Source organism: Geotrypetes seraphini, chromosome 3, assembly GCF_902459505.1.
Source record: "Geotrypetes seraphini chromosome 3, aGeoSer1.1, whole genome shotgun sequence".
In the NCBI taxonomy this organism is placed as follows: domain Eukaryota; kingdom Metazoa; phylum Chordata; class Amphibia; order Gymnophiona; family Dermophiidae; genus Geotrypetes; species Geotrypetes seraphini.
In genome coordinates this window covers 276503970-276521203 of record NC_047086.1, presented here as the reverse complement: position 1 = coordinate 276521203, position 17234 = coordinate 276503970, and the positions used below count along the sequence as shown (strand labels likewise).

At 41.1% G+C, this 17234-nt stretch overlaps 1 protein-coding gene across 4 annotated transcripts in view; it reads right to left on the bottom strand.

The window, feature by feature from the left end:
* Nucleotides 1-17234, bottom strand: part of BIRC6 (baculoviral IAP repeat containing 6) — a 1530571-nt gene that overhangs the window by 277824 nt on the left and 1235513 nt on the right. For all 4 annotated transcript variants that reach the window (XM_033935681.1, XM_033935678.1, XM_033935679.1 and 1 more), the window contains 2 exons: nucleotides 11265-11565; nucleotides 4258-4475 (listed from right to left, as the gene is read on the bottom strand). In XM_033935681.1, coding sequence (XP_033791572.1) covers nucleotides 4258-4475; nucleotides 11265-11565 — 519 coding nt within the window. The remainder of the gene's footprint in view (nucleotides 1-4257; nucleotides 4476-11264; nucleotides 11566-17234) is intronic.

The following is a 17234-nucleotide window of genomic DNA, read 5'->3' as shown; positions in this document are numbered from 1 at the left end:
ATCTGATAGATCAAAAAAGATTCAAATATTGACTGTGGCCCCAAGAGGTCAGTCAATAAAAGTAACAGCATCAGAGTTTGGAGTTTCAGAACATATGCAGACACAGAAGACATGCACACAAGACCAGCAAGCGGGCAGCAATGGAAGCAGCAGACAGAAGCAGGATGTTGAGCTACCTAGTTTTCTGCACAGTCTCCCATATGTATGACTGGGAGGCGGTCTTACGTATGTGCTCGATGCGGAGAACTGGAAAGCCTGAAGAAGCAAGTCAGACTCCTGGAGGGCAGAATATTGGAACTAGAGGCACTTCAAGCTGTGGAGGAGGAAGATAGAGATGCAGAGAACATCAAGACGGAGGACACCATCGAGGAAGTCCGGGAGCTGGAGAACTTTATAGAAGAGGCATACAGGGATGCTGTGGAAAAACACCAGCAACAGTGGAACTGCCGGGATATGCCTACAGAGAGTGTGGACCATCCGACAGACAACCACCAGGAGGAAATGGGGGACACAGAAGCAAGATCTGGAAACAGCGGAGGGAACCCACAAGAAGACAAATGCCAGGATGAGAGGAAATGGATAGAATGAAGGACACGGACCTACGGCTGGAGAGATGGACATACACCAGGGACACGGACCTGCGGCTGGAGAATCAAGAGAAGATAGAGAGGACAGCAATCATTGTGGGGGACTCTTATCATCAGACAAGTCGACAGCCAGATAGCTGTAGAAAGACTGGATAGACTGGTGACCTGCCTACCGGGAGCCAAGGTAGAAGACATAGTGAGCTGCATCAACAGGATCGTCGACAGTGTGGAAGAAGAAGATATGGCGGTGGTGATCCATGTGGGGACGAACAACGTGAGCAACAGGAACTACAACAGAGAAGAACTAAAGGACCAGTTCCTGATGCTAAGAAGGAAGCGGATAGCATTATTGGAAATCCTGCCAATACCCAGGACCGACGAGAAGAACAGATGGAGCCGCAAGCAGTCAACGCGTGGATGCGGCGCTGGTGTGAGGAAGAAGGGAATGTGAGGGGAGGGAATGTGACTGACGTGTTATTACATAAAGAACAGCGGCTGATCCATCAGGATTAAACAAGGTGGTGGAGTGGCATGTGTTATGAGGAGGAAAGTGACAGGTGGAGATAATTTAGGTAAATGGAGGTGAGTCTATATAAGTGGGAGGGTGTAATCTGTCTTTCGTTTGGAGGAGGAGAGAGTTGCTATGGCAGTTTTGAACCGCATGCTGCTGCTGTTATTATATGATAAAATGAACTATGATAAGGTAAATTTCATTCATATATGTTGAAATAGTTATGTATAAGTCAAACTGTAGAGTATTAGGATAATAAGCAGATGGAACCACATTAGTAAATTGAAATTTATTGCAGGGGTGAAATAACTCAGTGAAAACCTGAAGCAGTCATGGCTTCTGAAGACGCTGATTCAGCGAAACACAGCCCTGTGTTGGGTCAACTAAACATGATTGTAGAGTCCAGTGGTGATATCAGAAAGCATAAACTATAATCATTGTGGTTGAGCAACATAAGACTGTGGTAACAATTTGCAATACAGCAAGAGAACATATGATAATTTAAAAAAAATAGGACAATGTAGTGTTGAAAGGAACTGAAACTGAAAAGGCTTTGCTCCAGTCTAGATTTTCTGGCCCAATGGGATATTCCTGTTGAGCTATTTTATAAAGAAAACAGTTGTGTAGTTTGATTTGTTCACAGAGAGTGTGGTTTGGTAATATGTTATTTAAATCAGTGTGGTATAAATATATTTATTATGTGGTAATAAAAAACAAAACATGATAAGTGCAATAGAAGGCTAATTAAAGTTAGTATGTATTTATTGTTGAGTTAGCTGAAGCCATTTTAAGTGATTTAAAGCCGTTTGTACTAATGCATATTCATTAGAGATATCTTGAAAAACCAAATGGTTGGGGGGTCCCCCCCCCCACCAGGACAGGGTTGAGAACCACTCACAAATAGCATAAATTTAATCTTAGCTCATTTCTAATCCATTAACAGGGATTATTTTTTTTTAAATAAATGTGTCAATCTGATATAGGAGCCATATACCTGTATACAGAAACTTTCTTCATGTGAAGTCTAATTCTTAACAACTTGCAGTTATGACTTGGAATATCTAAGGTCCCTTATTGTGTGGTCTTTCTGGAAAGGGAGAGGAGGGTAGGTGTGGGTAGGGATTTAGGGCAAGGCAGGACCAGTTTTACACATGCTAGGGTCCAGGGCAGACATTAGGGTCCATCTACCTGCCCCTCTCCCAATTTCCCCACCCACCACTACCACATAAAAAACTTTAAATGAATTCTTCACACACAAAAAAAGACAGACAGACCATCGTCAAATACAGAACAATGGATCACAAATTAGAAATAGAAATATGAATACCAAAACTGAACTGGATATCCAAAAAAATTAAGCTCAGCAAGTACTTCATTTTGTACTGAACAAAATCAGTGGCATAACCGTGAGAGGGGACTGGGTCTCCCGCTTTGAACTTAGATCCCCTCAAAATGAAAATCTCCTTTGCTGTAGCTTCACCAGCTGACTACCCTCCTTCCCCTCAAGTCCAGTGACTAGAACTTTCCAAGTTCTGCAGCTGGCAGCAGTATTTCAGAGCTGCTGCTGTTTCGCCCCTCCCCCGGCTTGGCTTTCATGCATGTATGCAAGCAGTTGCAGCATGAGAATACTGCCACTAGCTACAAAGCTTGGAGATTTCTGGCTGCTGTACTGGAGGAGGAGGTCTTCAGTTTGCAGGGCTTGGGGATCCCCAGCAGCTCAAGTATTTATATTTTGAATTCAGGCGGGGAGAAAATTTGGTGCCCATCCACCCATTTTGGGCTCCAGCACCTCACCCCAAAATCAGCTGTGAGACTATGCCACTAAATACAATACAAATATATTTGTGCACATATCCCAAAGCTACAAACAAAAGGAGCAAAAAGAATTCCACGGGATGTCAACAAATGAACAAAGTGGAACACTATAAAATCCAAAACACCTTTAATAAAGCATAAAACAGTCCAAATAATATGCTGCTCCCTGGGTGAACAGATTCAGTTCACTTTCTCTCAGTTTCAAGCAGTCTCTTTCTCTCGACACAGCTAAATTTCGGTTGACACACCTTCATCAAAAGAAGTAAAACACGCCTTAGAAATTTACTGGTTGAGATGATATCAACTGATGTTTAGAACACAGTTTAAAAAGAGAACTAATCACAGAAAGTGAGCTGTTATAAGCTTTCAGCATTTCGGTTTCTGATTGCTTTACTAGCAACATTAAGAGAAGAGAAAAAACTCTCTCAAATATACAAGATCTCACCCAAAAAAAGCAGAGAAAGTTAATGCATAATTGATGTTATGTAATTACAAAAACAAGGAATAAACGATCTCAAACACCCACCCCTCACCCTCCAATGAGAGGCTTACTGGGGTATGATTTTTCTCATTGGTTAAAAAAACCTTGTTAATTTTTTATTTCAATAATTTTAACTATTTTATCAATTTAATTTATTAAATAATTAAAAAAAAAAATCAAGCCTCTCATTGGAGGGTGAGGGTTGGGTGTTTGAGATCCTGTATTCCTTGTTTTTGTAATTACATAACACCAATTATGCATTAACTTTCTCTCCTTTTTTGGGTGATTGCTTTACTAGCTACAGTTTTGCAAAGTTTGATGCGTTGAAGAGAAAACTAAAGCCACAGCTTCTCAGCTCCATAGAAAACTAAGAACTGTAGGTACTGTGAGCTGATATTGGGCGGAAGTCACTGACATGCAGTATGCACGGTACAGGCACTGCTTTAAAAAATTTAAGGTGACAGTGCACTTGATAGTGTCCTTACCAGATTCTTTGCATGATATTACCCACATGTGAGAATATTATACCTGCTTATCCTCGGAGAACACAAACTATATTTTAAAAATATTAAGTTTTCCCTTGCATATTCCATAAAGTATACTAGAATTAAGCCTTCACAATTAAAGACCAGACACACTGTTCATTAGCTGTTAACTAGGGTTCTCTGCACCAAAAACTATTTCAGAACTTACCTACCAAGGACAAAATGCATTTTTTTTACTTTTAAGAAGGGATATGTGGCAGGGGCACATGGCAAGTGCAATTCTACCTTGGTGAATACATGCTCCCTATACCTTTCCCCCTATCCCCAAGTGCAGGTTCCACATAGACATGGGTATAGTCAACCTTAGTTTAAACATACTTCTGTCTGGTTGGAGTTTGAATTGGGAATTCTTGGTGCATGGTGGCTCAGAGCAGATAGACAGGCAAGAATGAGATGTACTGCTCCAATTTCCAATGCCATTCGCCGCAGGAGTACTCCATCATCAGTAGTAAGTTCTGTAGTACTGAACAAAGTACGCAGTACATGAAATGGAAGAGTTGGAAGCACATTAGCTGAAGGAGACTGCAGAATATGACCTAAAAAGGAACAACAAACAAAATCTGTGTTACAATATATACAATGATTTGGCTCAATGTTATGAGATACTTTCTTTCTATATCAACAAGTTTGTTTGGATTTTTTCATAATGCAGAAGGATTGAAATCCACAATCTGACTATATGGAACAATCCTATTTTCTGATGCTGCAGCCAGAGTGTTAGACAACAAAAAATTTATGTTAGACAATCCAGAAAGACTGAACCATGATGAGATGTGTTGCTTGGATCATTTTTTTTCTCATATAAACGAAAGAGCAAAGACCCCTTAGAATGCAAAAAGTATGAATAAGTTCTATAAAGCTCATCCTTTTATCATACATACCAGCACTTCCCAATCCTATCCTTGTAACCCCACAGATATTGGGTTTGTCAGCATAGCCAAGGTATATTTATGAGATGAATTTGCATATATGTCTCCAATATATGTTCCATGCATATTCATGTCAGATATTGTAAAAGCCCAACTGGCAGTAGGGGGAACCAGAAGTTTTAGAAGCTCTGATATAGATTTTATTTATATCTCTATATATCTATTGGGACACCCTGGTAGCTAGGGTGGTCACAGTAGCTTGGGGGTTCTAGAACTCCAGGTCCCAGAAGACTATGCGTTTCACTGGGACAGGGAGGAGGGCATGCTGAAAAGCCAGGAGTGGGAGGTTCAGATAGGAAGGAGTAGGGGTAGCCCCTTGAACTCTCTATAAAGTAAAGCTCTGAGGATTACCTACTACTCTCCCTTAGAATCCTTGTAAGCAATTGGGTTCTAGAAGTGGGGGAGCAGAGAGTTCTGTCCCTGGGGGAGCTAGGAGAAAAGCTAGCCTAGAATATGGGGATTCCCTGGGGAGGCAGACTTCAACCAGGGTCCCAAAGACCTGGATCATGTAGTCATTCCAGTCCAGAGCCTCCAAGTATCCCTGGTCTCACCTGGAATGGTGTGAGTATTTTAATGAAACAGCTGCAGAAGGAGAAAGATTCAGCCACAAGGGCATACCCTGGAAACAACACCCTCAGCAACAGAGACATCTTGAAATGTAGGCGAACTGGAAGCCCTTATGTTGTGCTGCTGTAGAAGTTTTATTTTAAAACAGCAGAGAAACTGGAACAGGCTTTAAAGAAAAGGTACCTGGCTGCAATTTACCCTGGATGAATGATTGTTTGGGAACTAGGAGGAGTTAAGTTTGGGACTATGCTTGATTTTGTTTTGAAATGAAATGTGTTCTGCTGTGTGAGGAACGATCACTAGCCTAAAGTTTGGGCTCCCAGAGAAGAGGAGATTCTAGATCCATCTAAGGGCAGGAGGACTGCAGAGTATTTTATTTTAGAGGAGTTCATTGTAATAAATTCTCTGGCTAGCAAGAAGTTGCCAGTTAGACAAGCTTTAGTTTTCTTTGGAAATTAGATTTTTGGTTTTGTTGAGGAAGAACTGTTGCCAGAGAATGTTTGGAGCCCCCAGATGCATAAGGCCTCTCCCATAGGAGGGGCCTTAAACAACATGGGCCAATCAGAGCCTCAGTCCCCTCCCTGGTGCATCTTGGGATACATCGGGGAGGGGAAGGCCTGCCATTTTGAAGAGGCGGGCCTGCTGGCTGGAGGGAGTAGGGGGTGTTGCATAGAAGTGGGAGAGAGTGAGCATCTCTCCCATTGCAAGGGAGATGGTTGTTAAGTGGACGGAGAGAGTGGTCATCTCTCCTGCTGTTGGGTGGAGGGTTGCTTGACTTCAGCGGCTTGATTTGTTGTTGGGTGGTTTGTTTGGGGGTTTTTTTTGCATTTATTCTGCACATGTACTCATCACTATCACCAGCAATGGGCACATGCTAATTTAGCAAAACTCTCTGCATGACTGTGTTTTGGAGAATGACTCGTTTTTTTAATATTTATTATAATTTTAACATAATTTTACAAGAGATCTCTTATTCAGGTAAAACAAATAAAGAACATTACAGGAAACTCAATATATTTAACCAATAAAGCATAACAGCTTAAATCTTTCTTACACCACAACTTTGAGGGAAGAATACAACAGAGTGAAGAGCAACTCAAATAAAGCAAATTGCAATTAGGAATAAGCCTAACAGCTAAAGGCCCTTTCTTTATAACCATCTCAAAAAAAGTTTTTACTAAACTTTCCCGGCTGCCATTTTCTTCCAGGAACGCTCAGAGTTGTTCTGGCATTAAAAAAAGCCACATTTCACTCCCAAATACTTAAACATTTGCATGGATGTGCCAAAAGGAATATTGCTCCAAGAGTTGATGTCTCAGATCTCATGGCCAAGAACAGTTTTCTCTTCTCTTGTGTGTTCCTTATGACATCAGGGAAAATCCAAACTTTTTTCCAAAGAAACAATGTTTAAGAACATAAGAATTGCCGCTGCTGTATCAGACCAGTGGTCCATCGTGCCCAGCAGTCCGCTCACGCGGCGGCCCTTAGGTCAAAGACCAGTGCCCTGAATGAGTCTAGCCTTACCAGCATAAGTTCCGGTTCAGCAGGAATTTGTGTAGCCTTGTCTTGAATCCCCGGAAGAGCGTTCCAGATTTCTACTACTCTCTGGGTGAAGAACTTCCTTACGTTTGTACGGAATCTATCCCCTTTTACCTTTAGAGAATGTCCTCTCGTTCTCTCTATCTTGGAGAGGGTGAGCAACCTGTCTATCTTGGTGGCTGCCTGCCTGCTTGCCTTGGAGTGGGGGGCCCTGCTTACCATTAGGCCTGCCTGCCTGCCCTGTGCCCTATCCCAGCCTTACATTAGACTACCAGAGAGAGGACAGGGTGCTGAGCCTGGCAAGGAGTGTGGGGTTGGGTCAGAGCATGGCAGGGAGAATTTGGTTCAGAATGGGTTTTCTTTCTTGTTTTCCTCCTCTAAATCTAGGATGCATCTTACGGTCAGGTGTGTCTTATGGAGAGAAAAATACTGTAAAAGAAAAAATCCAGAAAAAACTGAGATAAAAGTTGCATTAGCAGGAAGGCAATGGCAAACGATAGACGTCTGAAAAAAGTGAATTTTTGCTTTGCAGAAAAAAAACGAACTGAGGAGACGTGTGCTTACATCGGATGAGAAGGCACTTGCGCAGGCGCAGTGCGGTCAGTTGCGAACTTTCTTAAGTTCTTAAAGTGCCAGTGCACTTTGGCAGCTGTTCGTGACAGGGCTCCATGGATGACATCACCCACATATGAGAATATGCTGCCTGCTTGTCCTGAGATAAAAGAATGTATGCATGCAGAAAAAAAAGAGCTTATTCTAAGCAGCTGGGCTAAACTTCTGAAAAATGAATTCACTATTAGATAGCACATACGAACAGAATTTCCAGAGCAAGGATACACAGTATAGTCCCTTACAGTGTGAATGATGAAGATATAAAGTACAGAGCTAAGGAATAATTAGAAAGGTAGATGCACATTACCTAAAGCACAGGTGTCAAAGTCAGTCCTCGAGGGCCGGAATCCAGTCGGGTTTTCAGGATTTCCCCAATGAATATGCATGAGATCTATGTGCATGCACTGCTTTCAATGCATATTCATTGGGGAAATCCTGAAAACCCGACTGGATTACGGCCCTCGAGGAGGGACTTTGACACCCCTGACCTAAAGACAGTTCTGTGAGGTATAACATAATTGTAAGCAAGCACACATGCTAGAAGCAAGGGGAAATAGGTTAGCTGGCGAGGCAGCAAAGGAAGCTGTCTTGGAATCAGAGAAGTTAACAATGTGTACCTCAACCCCCAGGATTAGAAAGCCCGAGAGCCTGTCTCGATGGGCGCATCTAATGCGGAGCTGGAGGCCCGCGAGAACGCACGTTGGGATGGGGGGCGGGGTTGCAAGAGGGGTTAGAGTAGGGGGAAGGATTGAGTCTTCCCGCCGGGTGGAAGGCTCCAGATTGGTAGGGGCCGCAGCGAGGGGGACGACGGGAGATTTGATAAAGAGGGGGGAGCTGGAGGACCCAAACGGTTGCCGGGTCCTCCAAGACTGTTTACCACCCACCCGCTCGTGATGCTGAATTTCGAGGGCAGGGGTAGTGTGGGAGGCGGTATCTCGAGCTACTGGTTGCTGGGCTCATCAAGGGATGAGCGGTGGGCCGGTGCAGAGCCGTGCCTGGTGGGTCGGATGACCCTGAACAATGGGGCATGTGGAGACATGCCATCCCTCGGACCCTTGCTAGCACGGCAGGGTCGGGGGCCATTTAATTCTTATATTACAGACCCTTGCTAGCACGGCGGGGTCAGGGGGGTCATTTAATGGCCATAGTAGCTCGGGTTCAAGATGTGTTTGTTTACAATGTTGATTACAATGCCTGTTTGTTAAACATGGTTATAATTTATTGAAGTTATATGTTTATTTCAATAAACCGGGCTGCGGCCAGGTTTCACCAATGACAGTGTGGAGCGTGTTATTGGGATCCAGGATGGATGGGGTGACAAAAGGTTTGTTGTGAGAGCGGGCCGCTCCAGGTTCCGCTGTTAATCAGATTGCACAGTAATTCCCACATTCACTAGTAAGGAGGAGAAAAGAAACTGGTGACAGACTTGAAAGAAAGTTTGAACACAGCCCCACTGCCTTCTTTGGCAAAACCTTCCATTTATTTGCTACAATAGACTAGGGGGCAGCATTGGGAGTGCTGATCCAGAATTGGGGAGGAAAACGCCAGCCAGTGGCTTATTTACGCAAATTATTAGATCCTGTTTCATGAGGATGGCCTGAATGCGTGCAAGCTGTTGCAGTTACAGCCCTCCTGGTGAAAGAGAGCAGAAAATTGACGTTTGGGGGAGTTCTTATGGTGAGCTCCCCACATCAGGTTAAGAAAAAGGCATCAATGCTATATAAAACATTGAGAGAGGTTGAGAGAGAAAAGGTGTCCCCTTTGATCATAAATGGTTGGGAGACTTAAATTTAAACACAGGGGAGGTGGATTGGAAATTATTTTGGACTCACTCATCTAGGCCCACTATGTCGGCATCTATATGTCAATCCACTTATTTTACTTTACATGAAGCTTATTGGATCCCCGCTAAGATGGCTAGAGTACTACATTTGTCTTCTGATGTGTGTTGGTCTTGTAACCAGCAATCAGGAACCCTCTTGCATCTTCTTTACACATGCCCCAACATGCAAAATTATTGGTCAAGTGTTTGGTCCAGAATTCAAGCAATATTGCATATGAATAATAATTTGTTGCCTTTGTCTTATAAATCGATCATATTGTGCTCCTCAAACCCAGAGGTCTTACATAAAAAAAAAAAATTTGATTCCATGATTGCATTAGCCATTCATCAAATTATATGCAACTGGAAAGATAACTCTAAGATTAATTTTCCTGAATGGTGGAACCATCTGTACATCATTAGGAAGTATGAGGAAATAATAACAATCAAAGAAAATAATATTGCTGGTTATACCAGAACATTAGATAAGTTTTGTGAAGTTTTTAATGATAACTCTAATTGACCCTCTTGTGTTTCGATTGTATGCAGCTGTTTGGTTTTTTTTATTGTAATACTGTGTTATTGTTATGCATCCTTGTTTGTTTGGTTTTTTTTTACAAAAATATTATTGTATTTAAAAAAATGTTTGTTATACATTGTTGTATTTAAAATTCAATTAAAAAAAATGCCAAAAAACAATAAAGGACAGGAACCAGAGTAAGAGAGAGAGAGAGAGAAAAAAAAAAACTATTCTGAATCAGAAAGCTGGCAGGGGGCTGACTCCAGCATATTGAAATATGAAGCCATTCTAATGGAAAAGGATGACTTAGTGCTAGCTACAGATACTTGTTTCAAACCAAGAGAGAAGTAGTGGATGAGAGATAAATGTTGAACAAGCAACTGATTTACACGGTAACAGCTGTGTAATTTGCAAAAAAGGTAAATAAGAAAGTGTTGTGGAGGCAACCTTTGGGAGACCGGCAGATTTTACTGAACTATCCCAAGTGAGTAGGTTCAAATATATGTTAGTACTGGTAGACCATTTTTGGGTGGGTGGAGGCCTACCCCATGAGTACAGCCACAACAACAGATATGGCTAAAATTGTGTTGGAACAAATTACTCCATGATATGGGATAGTGGAGAACACAGACTCAGATCAGGGAACTCATTTTACTTCTAGTGTGCTCCAAGGTATAATGGCAGGATTAGGAGTATTCTGGAAGTTTCATACTCCCTAACATCCACCCTCATCAGGATGGGTGTGTTTTGAAGTGGGCACTCTCTTGCAAGAGCAACTAATAAAATCATTTCTCTGCTCCTCTGAGTCTGTCCTGAGTTCTGGTAATGAGCATTTTTCACATCTCTCAAAGTCCACGTCTTTGATGCTCTCATCTTGAGATATTCAAGGAGAAGATGGCAGCATATTCAGATGTTACACGGGAGTTCAAACGCCACTACCAAGGACAATATATATATAATGAGAACATTATGGGAGACTACATCTGGGTGTTAATTTGTTAAAGTGACTTACAATATAATCGCAAATCTCAAAAAACCACTCATGTTTAAATCTTGTGGTCATCTGTGTTCAACTTCAATACATAAATACATGTTAATTGAAATTTATATATTGCTTTTTATGACTTTAAAAGAATGAAAAGATGAAAATTCTGTGTTTTCACAGTTTAAAGAGGTAAATTGCAAAATGTGACTATCCTGGTCACAAAAGCAAAGTTTTATGGAAATAACAGACATTTAATATACTTTGTAGGCATGAGCAATTAGGAAATTACACTTATTGCCCAGGAACAAAATTCGTGTTACATAGTGTTATGCATTAAAGAAAAATACTTACTGCCTTCTCCATCATCAGTAACTCCAAGCACCAGCCTCAAAAGACACTGAGCGTGTTTTCTTTCTTTCAGAAGAACTTCTGCATAGCCAGGGAGACGAAGAAACAATCCAAAGGCAGCCAATGAATGAGCAGGAATGGGAGACATCGTTTGAACTGTTGATTTTATTGGTGGAGGCTCTGCAGCAATGGCTTCTGGAGCCTCATAAACAAGCTCTCCAGACTGTTCAATGGTTACCCATTCAAACTGATCACTGTCCTTGGGTTTTTCTTGCGTGGTGGAAGCAACCACTGGAGCACTCACCTTAATTTAAAATAAATCAATATGTAAAATAGTTCTTTACACAGAGAAACAATTGTCTTTTTTTTTTTTTTTTACAACTTTATAGACAAACATTTCTGTTATCATACATTTTCACATATTTCAGACAGTTGACAGTCTAAGAGTCTCACCTCCCTTTAGGTTTAGGCAATTAAATAAGAAAGTGTGTTAAACTTATGTTTTGGTGCCTAGCATGAGCTAAACAGTAAAATAGGCATTTGTGTTATTTTTCTGGTATGACTTATTTTGTATCTTAATGTTGCACTGCATGCAAGAGCATACAAAGTAGCTGAATATTAACTTTGTTTGCTTCAGTTAACTACAGCCAAAGAAGGCATCACCAATGTCTATGGAAGGGGCAGGAGGTCTATGGAAGGGGGCAGGAGAAGGCCCAAGGCCTTTTGCTGTTCTTTGAATTAGTATGAGATAAAACTTTGGGCTGTATCAAGCCTATTAAATCATGTACAGGGAAAGGGAGACAGAAAGTAGGACTGCATTGGTACAGCCGATAACATAAAGCTGCTATTGCAAATGGGACATCGCACCAATTTTCAAAAGTAAATGTTTGTTCATGCTTTCACTTTCAAAACTGCCTAAGGGGAAAAATGTATTTGCTTACTTTTTCTGTGATTATTTTTCTGCCTAAAATAAGACGTAGTTGGATATGCACCAAGTTCTCCCCGACCAAACCAAAAGAGGTCAATTTTATAAAGCATTTTCTGTTTGTAAAGCATCCTTTATAAGCAGAAAAGAGCTTATATAAAATTAATAGCTGAATGCATGCATATAAGTGCATCATCAATATGGCAAGTGCATAGTTTGGGTAGGGTTGCAATGTATGCACATATTTTATAAAGTGTACACAAAGTACATGTACACACACACACACATATCTTCATCAAAGCAGGTTTACCTTTATGTCTGAGGATGTATGCACTACTTTGCCTGGTTCTGGATGGTTATTTTATAAAGATGCATAAGTGGCTTACACTTTTATAAAATTAATTTGCACATGAATACTATTACTGCAAACATGATAGGAAACTATCAAGTAATACTTTTACCCATGTACAAATGGACCTTTAGATCTTTTTGCCAATATGTTCTTCCCAGTAGAGGATATATTGATTAAAGTGGACTAGACCATTTTGCTATGGTATTCTCCTCTAGTAGTGACCATAATGGTAAAATACAATGAGACCCCAGAGGATACTAATCAGAAGGGTTTAAAGACAAAAATATGTATAATCAAATCTCTGACTTTCTGGACAAAACTCAAATACTACACCCCAACCAAATGGGTTTCCGCAAGAACCATTCCATGGAACATTTTCTTTTAGGCCTTATAACTATCCAATACTATCTCGATCAGCACAAATTCATTATTCTTATTTCTCTGGACCTCGCCGCAGCATTCAATACCACACACCATCAGCTCTTACTTCAGACTCACCTCAATTGGTATCACTAACCAGTCTCTTGAATGGTTCAGATCTTACTTCTCCTGCAGAACTTCCACAGTTCATTTCAATAATTCCACCTATTCCTCTCAAAATAATTTTGGCATTCCGCAGGGTTCCATTCTATCCCCGCTACTCTTTAAAAATCTACCTTGCTCCTTTACTAACCCCTCTGTCAGTCAATTGGCTTCTAGTTTTTGCCTATGCCGATGACATACAAATTGATCCTTCTAATCTTAATGACATCAGTTTAATCAACTCTAAGCTAGTAAGAATCAGAGATTGGTTAAACATCAACATGCTTTCTCTCAGCATCACAAAAACTAACTGTATTCTTTTCCCATGGAAAGAAGACCTTAGAAACATAGAATATGACAGCAGAAGAGGGCCGGCGGCCCAACAAGTCTGCCCACTCAAGAAACCTCCCTAGAAGCCTTCCTGCCTCCTCAAGAACCTTCAGCTTGTAGCTCCATTGTCCATCGAAAATATTCCTATTGAATCAATTTCTTCAATTAAAATCTTAGGTGTCATTGACAACAAACTCACTTATTGCCCTAAAATCAGCGCTCTTGTTAAAAACTACTTTTACAAACTTAGAATGATACGGTCCTTAGCCTCTCTCCTAGATTCCCACTCTCTCAATATTCTGATCCATTCTCTTGTTATTTCTAAAACAGACTACTGCAATTCACTATATAAAGGTTTATGTCAAAAAGAAATCAGATGTCTACAATTGATTCAAAACACTGCTATCAAAATCATCACAAATTCAAAAAAATACGATCACGTCACTCCTCTATTAAAGAAAGCACACTGGTTGCCAATTCCTCATCGGATTACATATAAAATTGCTCTGTTAACATTTAAAACTCAACAAACCAAAAACCCGCCTTTATAGACAGACTTCTAATTCCATATGATCCTCCCAGAGCTCTAAGATCTGCCTCTCAACATACACTCTATGTCCCATCACTAAAAATTATCGGTACCATGCCACGAAGCGGAGGTGGAGCTTGACCAAGATGGCGGTCTGAAGTCTTCGGTGAGATGCCGTCATGGTGGATTTTTGAAATTTCTCATCACTTATCTGATGGTTAAAAGGAAGTCAAAGGTTTGGGTGTTCCCAGACGAAACTGTGCCGTGGACCAGCCCGATGGATGTCTTTATTGAGCATAGCTTGTGAACACCACAATCGGGAACTTCCTCGGCGGGAGAACGAACACAGACTGAGGCGCAGGAGTTTTCTTTCGAGGATGCTACTCTGTCTCCGGATGAGCGTAATCCAACTACCTGTCCTGTGGCAGCGGAAGAGGGTCAGCCCTGGATGTGCCCCTGCTGGCTATGCAGAGTGGGGGGATCTGGATCTGGTTTGAGGCAGGAGGAGTTGCTTGGCTTGTCATCCCAGCGATTGGTTGGGGGAGCACAGTCAGCTCATGAGATTCCTATGGCAGCTTCTGTGTATATAGGTAATTTGTCAGCAACAGGGGTTCCTAGAACTGAGTTTTTTCCCCTACAGAGACCTGGGGTAATCAATCTGGAATCAATTTGGAATGCTATTGCTAATTTGCATCTCTCACTGAGGAACCAAATACAGCAACTTTCCACCCAGTGTACTAAGATACTTTCAGAAAATCTGGAACTAAAAAATAAAGTGATAACTTTGGAAAATAAATCTGATGACCTGGAAATCTGGACGAAAACTTTGGAAGCACAAGCTTTAACTTGGGTTAAAGACAGTGCGAATTTACATTTCAAACAAGAAATGTTGGAAAATTCCATAAGGATATATAATTTGCGATTAACTTTCCAAAGGTTTTCCCAATAACTGCTTTAGTTATGTTTACATAAGAACATAAGAATTGCCTCTGCTGGGTCAGACCAGTGGTCCATCATGCCCAGCAGTCTGCTCATGCGGCGGCCCTCTGGTCAAAGACCAGAATCCTGACCGAGACCAGCCCTATCAGCGTTCATCCTTGTTCAGCAGGAACTTGTCTAACTTTGCTTGAATCCCTGGAGGGTATTTTCCTCTATGTTAGACTCCGAAAGAGCGTTCCAGTTTTCTACTACTCTCTGGGTGAAGAACTTCCTTACGTTTGTACGGAATCTATCCCCTTTCAACTTTAGAGAGTGCCCTCTCGTTCTCCCTGCCATGGAGAGGGTGAACAACTTGTCCTTATCTACTAAGTCTATCCCCTTCAGTACCGTGAATGTTTCGATCATGTCCCTTCTCAATCTCCTCTGTTCGAGGGAGAAGAGGCCCAGTTCCTCTAATCTTTCGCTGTACGGCAGCTCCTCCAACCCCTTAACCATCTTAGTCGCTTTTCTCTGGACCCTTTCGAGTACTACCGTGTCCTTCTTCAGGTACGACGACCAGTGCTGTACTCAGTACTCCAGGTGAGGGTGCACCATGGCCTGGTACAGTGGCATGATAACCTTCTCCAATCCGTTTGTGATCCCCCTCTTTATCATTCCTAGCATTCTGTTTGCCCTTTTCGCCGCTACCTCACATTGCGCAGACGGCTTCATCGACATGTCGATCAAAACTCCTAAGCCCCTTTCCTGGGAGGTCTCTCCAAGTACCGCCCCGGACATTCTGTATTCGTGCATGAGATTTTTGTTACCGACATGCATCACTTTACACTTGTCCACGTTGAACCTCATCTGCCATGTTGATGCCCATTCCTCGAGCCTGATTATTTCACGTTGCAGATCTTCGCAATCCCCCTGCGTCTTCACTACTCTGAATAACTTTGTATCTTCCACAAATTTAATCATGTTGAATGAGATTCTGAAGGTGCCAGAGACCTCTTATCCACCTCTCTCTAAGATTTATTACCTTCCAAAGAGAGTTAAGTGTCAAAATCCAAACCAGCAGAATCTATCTGCAGATAGTTTGGATTTAACTAATTTCCTTGAGAAGTCGGAAACTGAGATTCAGGTTTCTGCTACATTGATGGTACAGTTTGCTATTGATTCTGATAGAGAATGGATGTTAAAGTTGTTTTTCAAACATAAAGATGTTCCATTTTTGACTAATACTATCAGAATGTTTCCTGATGTATCTCGTTCTACCCATAAAAGACGAAAACAGTTTCTTATTTTGAGACCTCAGGTTACTCAGTTGGGGGCAACTTTTGTTCTGCGATTCTCCTGTAAATGTGAATTGGTTTATAAGGAGGACAGTTATGTCTTCTATGAGCCACAACAGTTATCTAAATTTATTTCTTCTAAGAGTAATTCTTGATTAATTATGAGTAAGGCTGGCTCTCATATAGCTCAGAAAGAATTGTTTAAGAGCAATTAGATCTCATCTTGATTTTTCCCCTTTCTATTTGCTTATTTGTTAAAAATTTCAGCCTATCATCCGCTCCGCTTCCATTTAAATGGTGGACTAAATCTTGATTCTATGTTTAATTTTGCTTACATTGTATTTTTTCTTATGATTTGAATTTGAAAATTGCCAAATGTTAAAATTAATAAATAAAGAATTGAAAAAAAAAAAAAAAATAACTTATTGGTACCCATCAAGCCTCCATTTTTTCCTGTTACAGCACCTATTACCTGAACTCCCTTCCATCTTATATCAGAGCAGGACAAAATATAGACAAATTCAAGGGTAGTTTAAAGTGCTTACTTTTTAAAGATGCCTACAAGTAATTTATCCTTTCTGCTATTTTGATGCCTCTTTACCTTTACCCCCAACCCCTCCCTCCTTCTTTCTCCCTCCTTGTGTTCTTTTATTTACAATATTGTAGTTCTCCCTCCTCTCCCCTTGTTTGCTAGCCTACCCTATGTCTCATTTGTTAGGTCTACATTATGTCTCATTTGTAATTTGGTGTTAGTCCCCCTCCCCATTTTAAAAGCTTTATTTTACTGTACAATGGTTCAAATTTTATGATTAACGTTCCATCAAATTTTTATAAAACTATGAAAATATGAAATCTGTTTCTCCCAAATGTAAGGAAGATGTATCAGCATGTATTCTTGCTTTGCAACAGCTCTGAAAGGATCCAACAGTAGCATGGAAGAGCACCTCCACTCTAAGGGTATAAATCTTTTTGGGGAAAAGACCCTGATCTCTGTTTCAAAAGAAAACAACTTACTACACAAACCTGGGGAAAAGCAAGTGTCACATGGCTATCTAGAGATACCTGACCATGTGGAGAGTAAAAAAAAAAAAAAGAACTGCCA